This window comes from Oncorhynchus gorbuscha, linkage group LG09 (assembly GCF_021184085.1).
Source record: "Oncorhynchus gorbuscha isolate QuinsamMale2020 ecotype Even-year linkage group LG09, OgorEven_v1.0, whole genome shotgun sequence".
Classification (NCBI taxonomy): Eukaryota; Metazoa; Chordata; class Actinopteri; order Salmoniformes; family Salmonidae; genus Oncorhynchus; species Oncorhynchus gorbuscha.
Window position 1 is genome coordinate 73,749,614 of NC_060181.1, and position 20,955 is coordinate 73,770,568.

Here is a 20,955-nt window from a genome sequence, read left to right on the forward strand (position 1 = left end):
ATTCTGTTTTGAATGGGGGAACTAGATGATTTATGACATGAATAGGTTCTCAAGGCAGAATAACTATTTGTAAGGGAACTGCTCATACAGGTGTAGAGCATTATAATACATGTGAACAAAACCAAGACACACAACATTCGTTTTCAATTATTTATATAAAAATCTGTTTCCCTGATATCTTTTCACAAATGTTAGTCTGAAAGCAAAATGGTCACAATTTGAAATGAATAGCATCAAGTAAAGAAGTTTCTATGTTAAAAAAGAGCTAAATCTTATATCAAAATAAGATGCTACATTTAAAAAATATATTTAGTATATTTCCAGTATAACTCCAGGTACAGTATTATTATTTGTTTTCTGCTCTTCATTATTAGCCCTGAGTTTTGAATCACAGATTTCCAGACATACTAGCTACATTACTGAATTAGTATTGACCTAGTGAGCTAATATCTTCTATAACCTGATTATGGTTGTTATACTGATCACCTCTTCATGTGATGTGTTCTGTGGGGTTGTGACCCCTACACCCTCTTCATGCCCCGGGCCATCAGGCAGGCGAACACTGTCATCACCATCTTAGGTTTCACCTCCACCAGGTCTTCAGGCAGGGCGTACACCCGCGCTCCGATCTTCCTGGCCATGGAGATGGCATACCTGACGACAGGCAGGATTTAGGGGACATCTTAGCTGTTGTCCTGAACATGTCATCTCTTTCATCAAGCTAGTACTCAAATGTTGTCATCATATGGTACGTACTTGGCGTTATTGAGCTTCTCTTCCTCAGTCAGGTCCTCCACCTTGATTAGGTCATAGCGGATGGAGCCTGGCTGGATGGCATCAATCAGGTCCAGGACTGGCATACTGGTGGCTATGGACCCATCCTACAGAGGTACACACACACACTGAGCTATTGCTGTGGTGGATGCTTTATTTTTTTACTTATTCTACTTGGAAAAGTAGAATGAAGTCTAGTACTTCAAAAAAAGGTACCATGGTCAGAAAATGTTAAACAGCAGAGTTACAGCCTACCTTGAATCCAGAGATGGTGCCTTTGCCAGCCTGTGTGAGTGTGTCGTTGACCCAGGTGATGATGGTGTCGTCATTCACCTTCTGCCCGTCACCAAGCTCCTCCAGAATGTTCAGCGTGTACCTGAGAGAAAGAGATGGATCCTTCTAAATGTGGAATTATGGAGTAGGCACTGAGCCTGCTTATGAGTATTTCCTGATCACATGACCTGAACAGGGGAAAAAATATCTAAAGCATTTTTAAGAATGTTCTGTTGCATTACCTCCTCATCAGCTGCCACAGCAGGGCCTGGGTGAGTTTTCGGTTGCCCTCGTTCAGGTCCTGTCCAGCAATTCCTACCAGGGAGAACTTAGCCTCATTCTTCCCCAGCTCCACTGCATAGTTACAGTTCTCCAACTGGCACAGACAAATGCATAATAAATCAATGAATAATAATTCAATCAATCGATCAGTTTAATCATGATCTCACTGTGGGCGAACACTTATTGTTCATAGTCTCACCTTCTTCATGTTGCTGCCCAGTTTGGAGTAAGGGGGTTTGTTTACTCTGTCCCAATCCACTGGCACATTGATCTTCTCATAGAGCTGGAAGATGACCAAAGCATCATCTATGTCCCTGTAAAACATGCACACACATTACATTTGTGTGGTTTCCAAATGATTGGAAATGGTGTATAATAAGATGGAGTGACCTGTACTGTACTTACACATAGAGGTGGTTGACACGAGGGTTGACCCCCAGGGAGTTCATCCAGTTCCTGAAGGTGCGCTCCTCTCTGGTCTCACCTGTAAGTGACATAACATTACACACTGATTCAGGCCTTGTACTGTATATATGGTTTATATTATTTTATCAGGAAGAGGGGATGCTCAAGAACTAGGTTATGGTTTGGGATGGTCCCAACACTGACCCTCGATGGAGCTCCAGTCAATGTCCTGGTTCTCTGGCTTCTTCAGGGCAGGATACTTATTAAACAGGTTGGCAATGTACGCCAAGTTCAGCTTGGGGTTGCCGCGGACTACATCGGTTGCTGTAACAAACTGTCGGCAGCCAAGACGGTCAGCCTGCTCCAACATGCACTCTGCTCTCTTTATGTCCTCTTTCTCCTGCAGGGGGCGGTAGGGAGAGATTTAACAGCAACATCTACTGTATCTATGATGCATCACTCATTGATAATACGGTCAATTTAGAAGGCACTTTTAACCAAAAAAGGAGAACGGCACTGTCTGTTGACCAGATTGCCTAAAATGGAATTGTAATGGATGATGTTTTATAGGGTGGGATGACCATGTACCCTTATCCCTGAAATGTCGATGGCAATCAGAGGGATTCCCTCCTCATCTCCCTTAGGGGCCACTTGGTTCAGGATGTTGTAGTAGGCCTTGGAATCCTGTTATGCAAAACAAAAAATGTATACAATCACAAATGCACAAAAAGATCCCGGACCGACACAGTCATATGACAATCCAGTACCAACACAGTCATATGACGATTCAGGATAGACATGGTGCGTATGACCCACCTTGATGTCAGAGCTGAAGTTGTTGATCTTGGAGCAGCCGGCCTCCTCCAGGTGGTAGTTGGCCCAACGCAGCAGCAGCTCCTCTGGGGAAAGCTTCATCAGGTCCTCCAGGCTCTCCCCATCCCTCAGAAGGGCTATCAGAGCTGCACACACACATCATTGAAATAACACACTCTTTAACATACATAGCTACAGAGATCAAGTGATGTACAGTACTGTAGATATACATACACACTCACATGTTATAAAGTTATAAAACACACCAAAACATTGAAAATCCATATTCAAATAAACATGTAACACACACACCTTCGTTTCTGCTGATCTCAATGTCTGCGAACAAGCCGATCTTGATGACCTGCCAGAGCAGGCCTAGAACCAGATGCTGCCTGCCTTCCTTCAGGTCCTCTGCTCCGATGTTTACCACGTGGCAGCCGATGGCCGACGCAGAGTTAAGAGCCAGGTTCAGATTCTCCTGTTAGAGCACACAAAACAGTATAGATACCTGTGCATGGCATACAGTATATACTGTATATAATGACAAAGAAATGGCTGTCAATGGGTTATACAAAGCTGCAGTCCTCTGAGTCAGCTGGTGTTGAACAGTCTGTAAAAGGTTACCTGGATGGTGAAGGGTGTGAGTTTCTTCTTGTTGATGGTTCTCTCATCGATGGTGTCCGGAACAGACTGATTGATCATCTTACTACCAGGTGAAGGAGAAGTGCATAGGTTGATACCAATGGAATATTTCCGTAGGGATTGATTTATATCATCAAGGTTGCACATACTCTAAAGTAAGTCCATGAGACCAGTTAGAAAGTACCATAGAACGATCCCATCTCCGACAGCGGTGAACAGGTCGTTAGTGGTGGGGTCCATGGGGAGGACATGCTTGCAGTCTGGGTCTTTCTCCAATGCCTTATTCACCCAGTTCACAAAAGCCACCTTCTCCTCCTCTGTCAGTGGAGAAATGTGTGGGCATGGGGGGAATGCACAACATTAAATATGTAGGAGTATTTGTATTTATGGAGAAATATTTGTATACATTGGTCAATCAGAGACGTATAGATGTGTAACTTCACAGACCAGGAAGTCTTGTTGTACTAATGGATTTTTCCACATATAGAGATAGATGTGGTTCTGTATGCCTCATTTGAATGATAAGTGCTTTCTGTGTGATGTTGGCTACAGATGTATCTAGACAGACCGAAGTAGATATCTTGGGGGTATTCTCAGCCAGTGAAACAAGTAGGGACAGTCACCTGAGTAGGAGTGCTGTGTGCCTGAGCTGGACTGCTCTGAGGTTCCTGCTACAGCATAGATGCCCTCCTTCTTGTTGATAGCTTTCTTGAAGGTTTTAGCCACCTCTGTGCTCTTCAGTCCATGGACCACCTTAGTGAACGAGAAGAGATGAGACCATGTATTTCTGGTGTCATGTCAAGATGTCTCAAGGTGTGGTCTGCTCTTCTTTGACATTGACTTTCTGTAACTGTCATGTATTTTGACCTATTGACCTCTGAGCTTACATTGGCAAACTCGTTGAAGGTGACTTTGCCGTCATGCAGGTCTCCTGTCTTGGTAAGATCCTGGATGATCTCTCTGACTCTGTATCCTGGCAATGGCAGGTTGGCAGCTTTGAACAGGTCATTGAGCTCATCTGTGCCAATGTGGCCGTGAGAATCAACATCTGGAATAAGAAATATAGGTCAAAGGTCACATAGAATGTAGCCTTGTTGAATGCAAAAATAATCAGGGACCCAGGATAAGAGTGAGAGAGTGAAGTGAGTCTACAATGAATTTCCCTGTCAGGCTCTCACCGATCTTAGCAAAGGCTTCTCTCAGTTCCTCCAACTCATCCTGAGAGATCTGTGCTGGAGCAGCCATCTTGTGGAATCTGAAACCAGTTACACATAACTTCACCTTTTTTTCACTAAACCATACGGTACTGAACATACTCAACAGGGAGGAACTAGAATAAATATTCAATTTTAGCATTTTGTCATTGTGATAATTAAAAAAAATGTGCTCTACCCAGAGGTTCTGGGCTCTGATGTCTATTTCTTTGTGAAACATCCTGCTTCTAGCAAGCTACTTCCTTCCTACTTCTGCTAAAGTGGTGAGGTCATTTACACGATTCATATCTTTATTCATGTCTTTATTTCATCTGTCATAGGACTGAGTATACATTTCAGGCCCCAGTCTGAGTTGAGAGGGGAGTAGATGTAGCTGTAGTGATAACAGACAGGAAGAATGGCTGCCATTCACTGTGCGGTTTCAATGAGGCTGCTAAAGCTGTATACCACAGATACAGCGAGAGATAAAAGGTCATGTTAGAGACAGAGACCTACTTCAAACTAGGTCTGCTCTGCTTGCCTCAGAGGTGTGAAGTTTGGAGATGAGTAACACATGTTTCTCTTTCCATTGTCACCCAAGACAAATCAGCTTGGCTCCTAGAGATTGTATCGATGGTTTTCTAAACCTATAGTGTGGAGAAGGGTCTAGAGACCATTATTCATTTATATTCAACAATGTACCCACTGGACACAGACATCATTTCAACGTCTAGTTTTGATTTAATTTCAGTTGAGTTTCTGTGACTTCAATGTGAAATCAACAAAAATGTCATCATGCCATTGGATTTAGGTTCAAAGTTGGGGTGACTTTGCAAATCCAATTAGTTTTCCACGTTGATTCAACATCATAACATTACAATTTTTTGTTGAAATTATGTGGAAAAAAAGTTGATTCAACCACGTTTTGCCCAGTGGGTATGTAGTAGCACAGTTTTGAATGCTCAAATAAGTCAAAACAAGGAAATCGGGGTTTTGTTCCCTTTCTCACACTATAGCTATAGAGGTTTGTAAGTCGCTCTGGATAAGAGCGTCTGCTAAATGACTTAAATGTAAATGTAAATGTAAGTGAAACTGATGTATTTACACACCATGGCTCAGAATGACCAGCTTTGTAACTTTGTAAGCACTACAGTCCAATCAGCACTGAAACACTCTATGATTATTCAATTAACCACACACTGGATGGCACAGTGTAATGTTCACTAATCTAACAATATGATATTACTGCCTTTTTAAGGCTGACCTTTACCCAGGCTTTACTTTAAAAAATAAAAAATAATAGTGAACCTTTATTTAACTAGGCAAGTCAGCTAAGAACAAATTCTTATTTACAATGATGGCCTACCGGGGAACAGTAGGTTAACTGCCTTGCTAAGGGGCAGAACTACAGAGATTCGATACAGCAACCTTTCAGTTACTGGCCCAACACTCTAACCACTAGGCCACCTGCCTTTTAGATGATGAAGTAAATGTGTCTTTGCAACTTGATCATGAGGGGTGTTATCTTTCATCAAGCAAATCCAGTTCCTTGATTTGAAATCCTTAAAACCATCATCAATCATCAAGGATTCCCTGTGGTCTCAGCCACTAAAATCATCAAGGGCCTCTACGGAAGTAAAACTGCAATACCCACAAACATCAGTCATGGTACCGCGGATTTCACATGCAAATCTTGGTCTCTTTTAATAAACAGACAGGTTATTCATTACGTACTAAGAAAATAATCAAATGAAAAGGTACGTTTGCATGGATTAGTTAGAGAAATAGAGATTTACTGGAACAATATTATGATGTGGACATTTATCAAAGCCAATCTGTCTGTCACTCAAATGAATCTCCATACATCAATTAATTGTGCTCACTCAGTTTCTCTCATTTGTTCTGTATGACAAAGCCCACTCCTTTAAAGCCCCCATGCAGTCTGTAATTTTATTTGTAAATCATGACTGTTTATTTAACGAAAATAACGCCCAAATATATTTGTTATCATTTATTTCCCTGAGCCTCCTTTGGCCCTTGAAATGCTCAGTCTGATCATGTGGATGTTAGGAAACACATTTTAAGATATTTACATGCACAGCCCTGATTGGCTGATAGGATGGTCTAGAGCCCACCACCTTACCCAGATGAACACTCACTGATCTATTATAATCACGATGTGGGCCAAAAGATTTGCACCACCTAAACAGGCTGAAATTTCAGGCTTTTTTTTAAACAGCTCTTACACAAAAAGGGCATTATCATCTTTTGCACAATTTAAGAGTGTTATTTTCGACCTCATATTTTGTTAAAATCATTAAAAAAAGGAAAATGAAGTTAACAGCACTGCCCCTTTAAGTACAGTGTGTTATTAATTATTCAAGCACTATTGAAAGACAACATATAGTATGTGTTATTTATTGTTCATCATTTCTAAATGACTACAGCAGTGGCGAGTTGAAGATTACAGATGTGTATGTGCCAGCAAATTCTACATGCTTAACGTTATTGGATGAATAGTGATGATATGTTGGAAACTTTTAGAAAATGTAAATGTTTCACTAAGTTACTGTTGGCTTCACATGTTAGAATTTTCAGCAGTTGCAGCAAGGCTAACCACAACCCAACTAACTTCCTGTTTAAACACTATGCTATGATTTACACTACTTCTGCTCTCTGCCACCATGCTGATACTAAAACTAAAGTCATGACATGGCAATGCTTCTCCTGTGAACATCAGAATTCACTTAGGGCTATATAACAATTTTGGTAATACTGTATCAATGTATTATGTGACTGTGTAACAACAGTCCTTGGATGATAAAGTAGCAAGAGAATACTGTTAGGCTACTGTAAATCAACACAAGCTACAGATGGTGCCCTCAGATCCAGGAAGACACCATCTATTAACACACAGGACCACCTATGAACACTTGTGGACTGTTAAAGCAACAGAAACTCATCATCCTTATCATCATCATTCATCTTCATCCTCATCAAAATCAACATGCAGTCACAGACCATACTCCCAGTAGATTCAATGAAATACTGACACATGCAGAGGCACACACAGACACGGACACAGAGAGGCCCCAAGGTCAGGAGATTGAATTACCTTAGGGAGGTGAGTTGACTGGAAGTCCTGTCTGTGTGGTCTCTGACTCACTCTCCTTCCTTCAGTGTGTTGGCTGCTCTCACTGCTTCACAGGCAGTGCACTGTCTCTCCCTCAGAATCAACTGACAACGAATGTACTTGGAAGGAAGTGACATGCAACCCAGGACAACTTCACTAAGAGAAATGAAAGACGTTGTGTCTTTATATGGCAATATGCTGCCTGCCACGGAGTTATCAAGGTGGGAGCAAGTTGGGCCTGCTCTGAGGTTGCCCCAATGAAAAAAAGAAACGGCAAAATATTCCACTAGCCTAAAACTGTTTTTTTTGGTTCCTCCACATTGCTTATGTGAAAGATAGACAATTTATGGCATTTATGGCAGTCGTGCAAGTTGAGCCTGCTCTGAGAATTTATTTGACTCATAACTACCTAAGACTGATCTTTCTGGTTCCTCCTCATTGTTTAAGTGAAAAAATGACAAATTATGGCATTTATGGCAGTTGGGCGAGCAACTCCAGCACCTGCAAAAATGGACCTGTATGTGCATATGTTCTTCAGGCTTTGTCGGGCAAGTTGAGCTAAGAATATATTTTACTGATAAAAGACAATACTTATTTTTCACACTTCATGTAACATTGTCATACATACCTTTTCTGCCATGTTTGCATTGGCATGCTCTCAGGGTTGGGGAGTAATGCATTACATGTACATGTTTACAAAAAACAGTAACTGTAATCCGTTACATTACCAGCAAAAATATTGTAATCAGATTACAGAAACTTTTGAAAAACTATATTATTACTTTGAGGATTACTTTTAAATTCAGAAAGAATGTTTGCGAAAAAAATCTTTGACACTTCTCGGTTTTCTTAAAGACATTCATATCAGCATTGAGAAAAAGGGCAAGTTTAAGTTTGTTCCACCTGAATGAGTCTGACCACAAGTCAGAGACCACTATGATGACACACCAAATGTGTTCGATGGATCGCGGGAAAAGAGCAGGAATAGGCTTTTGTAGGCTATAGTCCAAGCTATGGCTTCCAATGGTGCAACTGCTGTCGGCATCCAAAGATTATCCAACTTGAATAAACGCTTGGAGGTAAGGATGACAGCAGTGTCACACACCCTGACCTTAGAGAGCTTGTTTATGTTTATGTTTCTATTTGTTTGGTCAGGGTGTGGTTTGGGTGGGCATTCTATGTTCTTTATTTCTTTGTTTCTGGACGAGTGTGGTTCCCAATCAGAGTCAGCTGTCTATCGTTGTCTCTGATTGGGGATCATACTTAGGCAGCCCTTTTTACCCACCTGTGATTGTGGGTAGTTGTCTATGTATAGTGGTCTGCGAGCACTACGTAGCTTTATGTTTGTTATTTCTTGTTTTGTTGGCAACATTATAAATAAAGTAAAATGTATGCTCACAATGCAGCGCCTAGGTCCATTCCTTTCGACGAGCGTGACAAGCAGTGTAGTCAATGGCGATACGGATATCACCTGTTATTGATATCTACATAGCGCATTGATGTGAATCACACCTCTGCTCTCACATCAGCAACATCATGCCAGAAACCCTAGATCCACTCCAATTCACATACCACCCCAACATATCCACAGATGATCTCAATCGCACTCCACACTGCCCTATCCCACCTGGAGAAAAGGAACACTATGTGAGAAGGGTGCTTATTGACTACAGCTCAGCGTTCAACACCCTAGTTCCCACAAAGCTCATCACTAAGCTTCACTAAGGACCCTGGGACTAAACACCTCCCTCTGCAACTGGATCCTGGACTTCCTGACAGGCCACCCCCAGGTGGTAAGGGTAGGCAACAACACATCTGCCCCGCTGATCCTCAACACTGGGGCCCCTCAGGGGTGCGTGCTTAGTCCCTTCCTGTACTCCCTGTTCACCCACGACTGTGTGGCTAAGCACGACTACAATACCATTAAGTTTGCTGACGACACAACAGTCGTAGACCTGATCCCTAACAACGATGAGACAGCCTACAGGGAGGAGGTCAGAGACCTGGCAGTGTTGTGCCAGGACAACAACCTCTCTCTCAATGTGAGCAAGACAAAGGAGCTGATCATGGACTATTGGAAACGGAGGGCCATACAGGCCACCATTAACATCGACAGGACTGAAGTGGCGCTGGTCGAGAGTTTCAAGTTCCTTAGTGTCCACATCACCAACAAACTATCATGGTCCAAACACACCAAGACAGTTGTGAAGAGGGCACAACAACACATTTTCCCCCTCAGGAGACTGAAAAGATTTGGCATGGGTCCTCAGATCCTCAAAACGTTCTACAGCTGCACCATCGAGAGCATCCCGACTGGTTGCAATACCGCCTGGTATGGCAACTACTCTGCATCTGACCGGAAGGCGCTACAGAGGGTAGTGCGTACGGCCCAGTACATCACTGGGGCCAAGCTTCCTGACATCCAGGATCTATATACTAGGCGGTGTTAGAGAAAAGCCCGAAAAATTGTCAAAAACTCCCGTCATAGACTGTTCCCAAGTCATGGACTGTTCTCTGCTGAACAACTAAACTAAACAAGTGGCCACACGGACTATTTACATTAATGCTACTCGCTGTTTATTATCTATGCAAAGTCACTTTACAAATGACCTCCATTAATCTGTACCCCAGCACATTGACTAGGTACCCGTACCCCCTTTATATAGTCTTGTTAATGTTATGTACATTTCGTGTGTTGCCTATTGATTGATTCGATTTTATTTACTTTAGTTTATTTAGTAAATATTTTATTAACTCTATTTCTTGAACTGCATTGTTGGTTAAGGGCTTGTAAGTAAACATTTCATGGTAAGGTATCCACAAATAAAATAAAATGTTATTGGTCACATACACATTGGTTAGCAGATGTTATTGCGAGTGTAGTGAAATGCTTGTGCTTCTAGTTCCGACAGTGCTGCAATATCTAACAAGTAATCTAACAATTCCACAACAACTACCTAATCCACACAAAACAAGGAAAGTGATGGAATAAGAATATGTACATATAAATATATGGATGATCAATGACCGAGCGGCATAGGCAAAATGCAATAGATTGTATAAAATACAGTATATACATATGGGTTGAGTAATGCAAGATATATAAACATTCTTAAAGTAGCATTATTAAAGTAACTAGTGATCCATTTATTAAAGTAGCCAACTATTTCAAGTCTGTGTGTAGGCAGAAGCCTCTCTGTGTTAGTGATGTTCTGTTTAACAGTCTGATGGCCTTGAGATAGAAGCTATTTTTCAGTCTCTCGGTCCCAGCTTTTATGCCTCTATACTGACCTCGCCTTCTGAACAGGCAGTGGCTCGGGTGGTTGTTGTCCTTGATGATCTTTTTGGTCTTCCTGTGACATCGGGTGCTGTAGGTGTGCTGGAGGGCAGGTAGTTTGCCCCTGGTGATGAGTTGTGCAGACTGCAAAATCCTCTGGAGAGGCCTGCGGTTGCGGGCGGTGCAGTTGTCATACCAGGCAGTGATACAGCCCGACAGGATGCTCTCAATTGTGCATCTGTAAAAGTTTGTGAGGGTTCTAGGTGACAAGCCACATTTCTTCAGCCTCCTGATGGGACAGGGCAGTGTGCAGTGTGATGTTGATTGCATTGTCTGTGGACCTATTGGGGCGGTATGAAAATTACAGTGGGTCTAGGGTGACAGGTAAGATAGAGGTGATATGATCCTTGACTAGTCTCTCAAAGCACTTCATGATGATAAAAGTGACTGCTACGAGGCGATAGTCATTTAGTTCAGTTACCTTTTCCTTCTTGGGAACAGGAACAATGGTGGCCATCTTGAAGCATGTGGGGACAGCAGAATGGGATAGGGAGTGATTGAATATGTCCGTAAACACACCAGCCAGCTGGTCTGTGCATGGTCTGAGGACGCGGCTAGGGATGCCGTCTGGGCTGTAGCCTTGCAAGGGTTAACAGATTTAAATGTCTTACTCATGTCGGCCACAGAGAAGGAGAGCCCACAGTCCTTGGTAGTGGGCGACGTCGGTGGCACTGTATTATCCTCAAAGCAGGCAAAGAAGGTGTTTAGTTAGTCTGGAAGCAAGACGTCTGTGTCTGTGATGTGCCTTTTGTTTCTTTTTGTAGTCCGTGATTGTCTGTAGACCCTGCCACATTCGTCCACATACACCTGTTGTATTCAGTGCATGTGACAAATAAAAATGGATTTGATTTAGCTATTTGCGCCTTACGGATTTGGGTTGTTGTGGATGACTGTTCACAAATCTAAATGTGTATTTGAATCCAATAATGGTTGAATTCAAGAAGTTTAAGCTGCCTATCAATCATAGTTTTTGAAACCAGTGGACAGCCAGTGAAATATGCGCTCTTGCAACAAAGGCATAGTGCGGATCCCAGCATATAGAATAAAAGTGAGGCTTTTATTGGTTACATTTCTCCAGGCCCATCCCTCAGCTTTTTACTAAACCAGGCGGGGTGACCGTTTTGTTATTGTTTCATCTGTAGATTTGCCACTTAAACAGCTGCCCGCAAGATATCAAAGTGTCACCAACAAAAAGGTCAACAATAGGCCTATAGCAAATACAGCACATGGCATTATTTTTTCACATGTAAATAGCACTTTTCAGTAGTGCTCAAAGCATGCCATTCCATGAGCACAGCATTTATTTTTCAACTCAAATCAATGAGCCCAATCTGTCCTCCATGACAACAAAATCATAAACAACAGAGTAGGGCTGGCTAATAAGTCCTTAGTTTTCTGGTTATGCTCAGGTAAAACAATTTGGCTCATCTATACTTTCATATTTCCAAGTCCTATTCTTGAAGATCAAGGGGTATCATATTTTTTGGAATGACTGGAATTCTGATAGACTTTTGTTTTTAATGTAAAATTACAATTTAATCATATTATTAAATGTAGTAAAAAAGCGATGGGTTAGAAGAAGCCTACATAACCATAAAGTAAAATATAACATCCATATACTGCCAGCTATGTAAACTTTAACATAAATTTATCCTGCAGTAGATGTCGTTCAATTGGTAACATGCATTGTTGTTGTCACGTCCTGACCTTAGTTCCTTTTTCCGTCTCTATTTTAGTTTGGTCAGGGCGTGAATTGGGGTTGGCATTCTATGTGTTGTTCTATGTTTTTGAATTAGTGTTTGGTCTGGTATGGTTCCCAATCAGAGGCAGCTGTTTAGCTTTGTCTCTGATTGAGAACCATACATAGGCAGCCTGTTTTCCCACTATGATTTGTGGGTAGTTGTTTTATGTCTCTGTGTCTGCACCAGACAAAACTGTTTCGTTTTCGTTCGTTCTCTTGTTATTTTGGTTTTGTGTTCAGTTTAAATAAATATTAACATGCACACGTACCACGCTGCATATTGGTCCGATCCTTTCTACTGAAAACCGTTAGTTGTCTTCTTCTTCTTAAGGGGAAAGTCATTTAAAAAGTAACTGAATATAATCCGATTACATTACTGAGTTTGGGTAATCCAAAAATTACGTTACTGATTACAATTTTGGACAGGTAAGTAGTAACTGTAACGGATAACATTTAGAAAGTAACCTACTCTACCTTGCATACTCTAGTGTAGTAGACAATCAAGCATACATATAGATCATATTAAATTACTATTTTCATTCTTAACGGAATTATATGCATGCACCCAATTTGACTCAGACTATTTAAAACAAAAAAAATCTTTAAATGTTTTTTGACTCAGACTCTTGATTTGTTTGACGGTTGTTATGGCGGTTGCCAAGGGCTCTGCTGAATCGGGAGGTCGACTCTCCACCACTTACATAGAGGCCAGGGAAATCTCAGCGGTAAGTTTGCCTCCAAAAAGGGACAATATGATGTAGCTAAACGAGCTAGTTAACTAAATGTGAAATTAAGAATGTGATGTTTATATTGAACGTGTTTCAAATGTCATTATTTGGTAGATTCATGGCTACTGGTTGCTATTATTATATGACTGGTTGTTTGTGGTTGCCAACAACTAGGCTTGCCAGTTTTGCTCCCTCTGATTAGCCTGCAGCCTCCCCATGAACATCAATGTCATTGTCAGACATTTATGCAACTGTAAATGTATACAGTAAACTTAGCTACTGTACTTTTTTGCCAGGAAATAGAAGCTTTCACCGTGGAGTCGCTATGCCATCAGAACGTGCACGGCTTCTTCGGAGGCCTTTGCCCCCTAAAAAGAATCCCCCCATTGTGAAATCACTTCCTTCGCCTATACTTTCAGGTAGGTTACAAGGATTGTAATACAGGGATTGCCCTATTGCCTGGGACAAGTGATTTGAGCAGTCCCACAAGTTCAGCTTGCTCGGGGGTTGCCCCATTGGACGATACAAAAAAGCGAAACTGAAAAGTCATTCCAGCAGCTTAAAACGGATCTTTCTGCCCAGTTGACAATTCTAGGGAGAGGGAACGTATTTGTAATGTTACCCCCAATGTTCCCCTAATGTTTGAGTGTCCAGTTTTCTGTTAGTTAGGGGAACCGCATTCTATCTATGTTAGCAAAAAACTTCTTAGAACCTTTTTAGAATGTTTTGGTGTTAAAGTTAGGAGAATGTTCCTTTAATGTCAAGCATAACTTATCTAGAACTTGGTTACAATGTTCTGAGAATATACACTGAACAAAAATCTAAAAGCAACATGCAACAAGTTCAGATTTTACTGAGTTAGAGTTCATATACGCTCCTTATCTAGGGATTTCATATGCTTGGGAATACGGATATGTATGTGTTGGTCACAGATACTTTTGATCAGAAAACCAGTCAGTGTCTGGTGTGACCACGATTTGCCTCATGCAGCGCAACACATTTCCTTCGCATAGAGTTGATCAGGCTGTTGATTGTGGCCTGTGGAATGTTGTCCCACTTCTCTTCAATGTCTATGCGAATTTGTTGAATATTGGCAGAACTGGAACACGCTGTCATACACGTCGATCCAGAGCATCACAAACATGCTCAATGGGTGATATGTCTGGTGAGTATGCAGGCCATGGAAGAACTGGGACATTTTCAGCTACCAGGAATTGTGTACAGATCCTTGCGACATGGGACTGTGCATTATCATGCTGAAACATGAGGTAATTGTGGTGGATGAATGGCATGACAATGGCCCTCAGGATATTTTGATGGTATCTCTGTGCATTGAAATTGCCATCAATAAAATGCAATTGTGTTCGTTGTCCGTAGCTTATGCCTGCCGATACAATAACCCCACCGCCACCATGGGGCACTCTGTTCACGACGTTGACATCAGAAAACCGCTCGCCCACACAACTGCCCAGTACAGTTGAAACCGAGATTAATCCATGAAGAGCACACTTCTCCAGCGTGCCAGTGGCCATCGAATGTGAGCATTTGCCCACTGAAGTCTGTTACGACGCCCAACTGCAGTCAGGTAAAGACCCTGGTGAGGATGACAAGCACGCAGATGAGCTTCCCTGAGACGGTTTCTGACAGTTTGTGCAGACATTCTTCGGTTGTGCAATTCCACAGTTTCATCAGCTGTCCGGTGGCTGGTCTCAGATGATCCCGCAGGTGAAGAAGCCGGATGTAGAGGTCCTGGGTTGGCGTGGTTACACATGGTCTGCGGTTGACGCCTGTTGGATGTGCTGCCACATTCTCTAAAATGACATTGGAGGCGGCTTATGCGAGAGAAATAAACATGAAATTATCTGTTAACAGCTCTAGTGGACATTCCTGCAGTCACCTCACATTTTAGAGTCCCCTTTTATTGTCCCCAGCACAACATTAAAGAGAAATTAGCTTTTTGTGCGTGTGGAACATTTCTGGGATCTTTTATTTCAGCCCATGAAACATGGTACCAACACTTTACATGTTGCGTTTATATATTTGTTTATTTATATATTTGTTCAGTATACAACATTAATGTTCTTGATGCCTTTCATGGAACGTTGCAAGAACATTCATGTGCCCAGTTTTTTTCAGGGTAGAAGAATATTTCATCAACGTCCCACCAAACATACACAGGACATGGTTGCCATGTTCTCAGAATATACAATATTAATGTTCTAGACACGTTTTATGAGAAAATTGCAAGAACATTCCAAAAGGCAGACAATTTATGTCAGTCGGGCAAATTGAGCCTCCTCTGAGAACAACCAAAATACAAAGAATTACGGAACTGATCTTTCTTATTTCTCCCCAATGTGTAGGTGAAAGGAAGGCAATATATGACACTTATGCATGTAAAATTACTGCATAGAACTTATTACCCATTTGTTCACATTACTTTATGTTAATAAAATATTTCAGTTGTGTCAAATCACATGTTTTCACTGCTGCCTATGCTTTCTGACAAAATCACTATTTTGTAGTTCTTCAAAGTAAATAAGGCATACTGTTATCTCTGCTGAATACCAACTATTAATCACTTAGATCATGTATTTTCAGGTAGAGATACCTTGCGAACAACTACTGCTCTCAATATCCCCTCACAATTGTGCATTTGTAAAAGAAACACAGACTGGACAAGCAGATGCACAATGGATTATGGTCATTGTAGTTAATTACCACATTTATGAGCTAAGCTATGGAGAATATTGGCCTGTTCAAAACTACAACTCCGTACAACATCACACAGTTCAGGCTGGATCTGATTTATCTGTAGAGAGACTGCAATGTGTGCATTGAGCTCACAGAATAAAAATGAATGAAATGGAATTCAAATAATTGAACTGTTGGTCAATTAGTTGTTTAAAAAATGAAAAATGACACAAATGTTGGTCAGCACTATCTACGTTTGATCCAACTGTTAAAGTGCCATGGGAAACTTGCATTTGTTTCTTCCAGGTACAATCATAGACTCATTGCCCTCAACAGAGAGAAGGGATCTGAAGGACAGTGCCACCGGGCGGAGTGAGTCAAGCTGCCACATGCTTCCTCTTTGGGACTATGACCCTGCAGCCTTTAGGGTGGCTCCCACTCCTCTGACCTCGGTCCCATCCATGCTAATACCTGAAATAATTGAGGGATTCCCCTGTAAACCTCCACGCACTCTCCCAAAAATCCCCCTCCTCGACCTCCTCAAGACAGACCCCAGATACATCCCCTTTCCCCCTAGTTTTAGCTTCAATGACTTTCTGCGGGACCCTAACGGCGGCTGTGGGGCTCAGTCACTAGAGGGCCTGAAGAAAGTGGCACTGTCTCGCTGCAACTACAGGAAGCTGGTTGGGCTTTTCCTGATGGAGCTGCACAAAGGGCAGCAGACTGAGGTGTCCAAGCAGCTGATGTCCACTGAGAAATTGCCAGAGGCCAAGAGCAGGATCCCACAGAAGCAAATCATATGCGGTACATACTGTATATAATATGTTAAAAGATTACCTACCATTGTAGTAGGCTATAATCCAGATTGTGGTGTGTTCATTATGCACCAGTACTAGTGTATTATTTAGTGAGTATTGTGTGACAAGGATGCTTGCTTGTGTAAGTTACAGTGGTGTACTGTTTCTTCATGCGTATTGTGTGTGTTGTTAGCATTTGTTGTGTGTTATCTGATAAGAGCTGGCAGCATTGATCCGTATGGAGGTGCAAACTCAGATGATGTGTCGGCGGAGCTGTTTGGGAGATGGGACCTGGAGGTCTGAACAGAAGTCTGTGGAGATATGGGTACCCCCAGGGGAAAGACAAGCTGTTCAGAAGCAGGAAAATCTATACCTAGGCAAGAACATGTTTTCCTTCTAACTTACTGTAACAAAACTAACACTATTGAGTTGTTTGTACAAAGCCAAGTTCTGTTTTTCTTGTAGCAAATAAATACATTTTTCCTTTGAGCAGGAACGGAGGTGATCCTGAACTCTGTGACTACCAAGCACTTCCAGGGCTCTCGGCGGACCCACTCCCCGTTCAGGCACTCTGGAGAGGGCATCAACCCATCTGAGCTGGCCATACTGGACTGTCTGACAGAGGGGGGCAAGGCACTCACCCTAAAGGTGCTGTGTGTTGTCTGTGTTGTTACTGTGTTGTGTGTTTGTGTGGGTGTGTGTGTGTCAAATTCTACAAGTCTCTTGTTTGCCAATTATTTGTGTATCCTTTTCTTATTGTTTTATCATTTATTCCTTATGTATTAAAAACATTTGTTCTCAGACTCTTTGCAGCATTACTGAGAGCGACAGAAACACAGACATCACTTATTCTGACTAACATTAAAAGGAAATGAAACGACTGTCTCAAACTTAGCATAACAGGAAGTTGAAGAGGAATATGCAAGCTAGAGCTTCCCTTTTTCTCTGAACCTTGACTGTGTGTTTGATTTACTGTGCGTTTTCTCAGGCCCACTTCATTGCCCTGCTTCCTGATCTGCCTCCTCTGGCCCAGAGCCTGCTCTACCTCAACCTGTCCTTCAATGACTTCACTATCTTCCCAGTGGAGGTGAGATGCCTTTTGAACTGAGGCAAACCATGAGCATGTCTTACCAATATACTGGGGTTGTTTTAGAGCAGTGATCATCAACTAGATATTTGACTAAAACGAATCATTTCAAACCTTGCTTACATTTGTATGCGATCACATACAGTATATCTCTCTATTATGTTTCAGGAATACTTTGAAACATATTTCCAAAATTAAAATCACGTGGAGCTGATTTGCTGGTGTTGTTACAGTCTTTTATGTCCAACAATAAAATAAAAAAATAAAATGCTCCGAAAAGTTGGGGGGCCAAATAAAATCCCCCGTGGGCCAAATTAGGCCCGCAGGCCGCCAGTTGGGGAACCCTGTTTTAGAGCCTATTTATCTGAAAAGGGGGTTCTGATCATGTTGCAAAATGTCATTGCAATTCCATGGCAAGACAACTTCCAAATATATCTTCTCTCTCTCTTTAAACAGGTGTATGAGCTCACACAGTTGGAGGTGCTGAAGATGAGAGACAACCCCATAGAGGAGATTCCTACCGGCATCCACAGACTCACCAGGCTCAAAACCTTTGTCATCTCCTTCTGCAAGATCACCTCCCTGCCGTCAGAGTAAGCCACAAGGGGGCGCTACAGGGTTGGGAACTTGTTATACCACAGTGTTATAAACCTACACTGCTGTTAGAAGTCTCTGTCGGTCTCCCAGATCTGAGTCCTGTGTTGTTGGTCCTACCTACAGGCTGTACCAGCTGCCCAACCTGCAGTTTCTAGATGTATCCTACAACCTTCTCTCATCCCTAACAAATGACATCAGAAAACTCAGGTACAGTCTAGAGTAGGCAGTAAGTCTGCAAAGACCATGATATGGAGCTTTTTCCAAGGTCTTATATTGTATGGGGGTAACTCACCTACCCCCACCACCTTTGTAAAGTACCCACTTTGTGTTATTATTTAAATATAACAGAACACCTCTGTCTGCAGGACTCTGGAGTACCTGAATGTGGAGGGGAACCAGCTGCCTGGCCTGCCCTGTGGGGCCCTGCGCCTCTCCCTCACCCAGCTCAGGATCTCCAACAACTACATGCACCCCTACTTTTGGAAGAGCTGCAGCTGGAACTCTCCCCAGGATCTGCAACACTCAGCCACTATGATCCTCTCTCTCACAGACACCTGTCTGCGCTACGCCAGCCTTCCCCCTGAGGCACAGATGGCCCTTAGCAGGTAGCCTATTTACATGACCCTGATCAGATTAAACTAAATAAATACACAGTATAAAGGATGAACTCCATGTTTGTTTGTTTTAAGGTAAAAGAGATGACTGTTTCATTGATGGTGTGTGTGTTTTTTTGTGTCCCCAGGGTGGGTGTGTGTGACTGCTGTAGGGGTCCTATGTACGGACCTGGACTCAAGGTAATCCGGCCCTGCTACAATATCTTCGGACTACACAGAGTGCCCTTCATCTTCTATGCCTGCACCCCAGCATGCCACTGGAACTTCAAGATCCAGACCAAGAGTCTCTCCAGTCTTCTGTATGGAGAAGACACAACTCACAATAGTGAACAACTAACATGACTATGAAGGAACCAATACTGAGGCTACTATATCTTGGCCTTAATAGCCAAAGACCTCTGAATATCTATCTCATCAGCTCTACTAATCTTGTGCCAAATTGTAACAATTGTAGGCTAATGTCTACTGATGTCACTGTCTTTATATAGCCTTGAGTAGTTGTCTGCAAAACATGTATTTTGCACAGCAAGTGCATGTGAAAACTCCCATAATTATGGCACTTTAATTGTCTTTAAATTTTCCATTGACCTCCAATTAAAATAAAGTATTTCTGAATACTAGTTGTGTTTAACTATTTCAGCCTCAAGTAGTGTGTATTGCTTTAAGCCTGACTTCTTATTTAAACAAATGAAATGTGGACCAATGACAGCACCTCAACAGAGCTTGACAAATAGTTTTTTGAATGACTGAAGGAGTTAGACAAGTTTTGTAACTTTTTTATTAGTAGTGTAATGGCATTTTAAAAACATTTTTTTTTTACCCCCGTCCAGGTGGTGGCGGCGGCAACACAACATTAGTTGTAGTATGCTATAAAACATTAGAAGAAAAAGAGAAGATGATGTATAGTTGAGGGATGAAGCCAAAGTAATGGCAAATAAGTCTGGCTGCACAACTGATTGACAAACACTGCAAATTGAGAAGTCATGTGACTAAACTGAATAAAAAGAAGAAACTACACTATGAAACAAAGATAAATGATAAAGAATGATAGGAAAAAGTTTTGGAGCACCTTCAATGAAATTTTGGGCAAAAAGGCAAACTGCTCCATCATTCATTGAATCATATGGCTCATTCATCACAAAACCCACTGGTATTGCTTCATTGGCAAGATTAGCAAATTTAGGCATAACATGCCAGCAACAACTGCTGACTACCCATCCAAGTACAGTGGGGCAAAAACGTATTTAGTCAGCCACCAATTGTGCAAGTTCTCCCACTTAAAAAGATGAGAGAGGCCTGTAATTTTCATCATATGTACACTTCAACTATGACAGACAAAATGAGGGAAAAAAATACAGAAAATCACATTGTAGGATTTTTTATGAATTTATTTGCAAATTATAGTGGAAAATAAGTATTTGGTCACCTACAAACAAGCAAGATTTCTGGCTCTCACAGACCTGTAATTTCTTCTTTAAGAGGCTCCTCTGTCTTCCACTTGTTACCTGTATTAATGGCACCTGTTTTAACTTGTTATCAGTATAAAAGACACCTGTCCACAACCTCAAACTGTCACACTCCAAACTCCACTATGGCCAAGACCAAAGAGCTGTCAAAGGACACCAGAAACAAAATTGTAGACCAGCACCAGGCTGGGAAGACTGAATCTGCAATAGGTAAGCAGCTTGGTTTGAAGAAATCAACTGGGAGCAATTATTAGGAAATGGAAGACATACAAGACCACTGATAATCTCCCTCGATCTGGGGCTCCACGCAAGATCTCACCCCGTGGGGTCAAAATGATCACAAGAATGGTGAGCAAAAATCCCAGAACCACACGGGGGA

The 20,955-nt window shown here is 41.9% G+C and overlaps 2 protein-coding genes across 3 annotated transcripts; one reads left to right on the plus strand and one right to left on the minus strand.

Moving 5' to 3' along the window:
* Positions 1-136: 136 nt before the first annotated feature.
* LOC124044046 (plastin-2-like) lies at positions 137-7,654 on the minus strand. The gene is made up of 16 exons (XM_046363399.1): positions 7,498-7,654; positions 4,368-4,444; positions 4,077-4,237; positions 3,813-3,942; positions 3,374-3,506; positions 3,172-3,253; positions 2,860-3,025; positions 2,551-2,693; positions 2,323-2,418; positions 1,939-2,134; positions 1,735-1,813; positions 1,529-1,643; positions 1,290-1,423; positions 1,030-1,150; positions 757-881; positions 137-654 (listed from the first exon to the last, which is right to left on the minus strand). Exons 2-16 carry the CDS (start codon positions 4,432-4,434, stop codon positions 522-524), a joined length of 1,881 nt encoding a protein of 626 aa, XP_046219355.1. The 5' UTR covers positions 4,435-4,444; positions 7,498-7,654; the 3' UTR covers positions 137-521.
* Positions 7,655-12,883: 5,229 nt separating this feature from the next.
* Positions 12,884-19,736, plus strand: LOC124042948. 2 transcript variants are annotated; one of them, XM_046361099.1, is made up of 11 exons: positions 12,884-13,019; positions 13,216-13,318; positions 13,618-13,740; positions 16,322-16,819; positions 17,031-17,189; positions 17,306-17,460; positions 17,801-17,899; positions 18,356-18,492; positions 18,620-18,703; positions 18,862-19,101; positions 19,239-19,736. In XM_046361099.1, exons 3-11 carry the CDS (start codon positions 13,647-13,649, stop codon positions 19,450-19,452), a joined length of 1,680 nt encoding a protein of 559 aa, XP_046217055.1. In that variant the 5' UTR covers positions 12,884-13,019; positions 13,216-13,318; positions 13,618-13,646; the 3' UTR covers positions 19,453-19,736. The 2 variants fall into 2 exon arrangements, with proteins under 2 accessions (XP_046217055.1, XP_046217056.1); XM_046361100.1 differs by having other exon boundaries at positions 13,256-13,318.
* Positions 19,737-20,955: the final 1,219 nt, after the last annotated feature.

Bases quoted from the DNA above. Each gene is read 5' to 3' on its own strand.
- LOC124042948 (XM_046361099.1), top strand. From the start codon at position 13,647: ATGCCATCAGAACGTGCACGGCTTCTTCGGAGGCCTTTGCCCCCTAAA. The intron at 13,741-16,321 runs GTAGGTTACAAG...TGTTTCTTCCAG, and splicing joins TCCTTCGCCTATACTTTCAG to GTACAATCATAGACTCATTG. The intron at 16,820-17,030 runs GTACATACTGTA...TTATCTGATAAG, and splicing joins ACAGAAGCAAATCATATGCG to AGCTGGCAGCATTGATCCGT.
- LOC124044046 (XM_046363399.1), bottom strand. From the start codon at position 4,434: ATGGCTGCTCCAGCACAGATCTCTCAGGATGAGTTGGAGGAACTGAGA. The intron at 3,254-3,373 runs GTACTTTCTAAC...TTCACCTGGTAG, and splicing joins GGAGATGGGATCGTTCTATG to TAAGATGATCAATCAGTCTG. The intron at 655-756 runs GTACGTACCATA...GCCTGTCGTCAG, and splicing joins GAGAAGCTCAATAACGCCAA to GTATGCCATCTCCATGGCCA.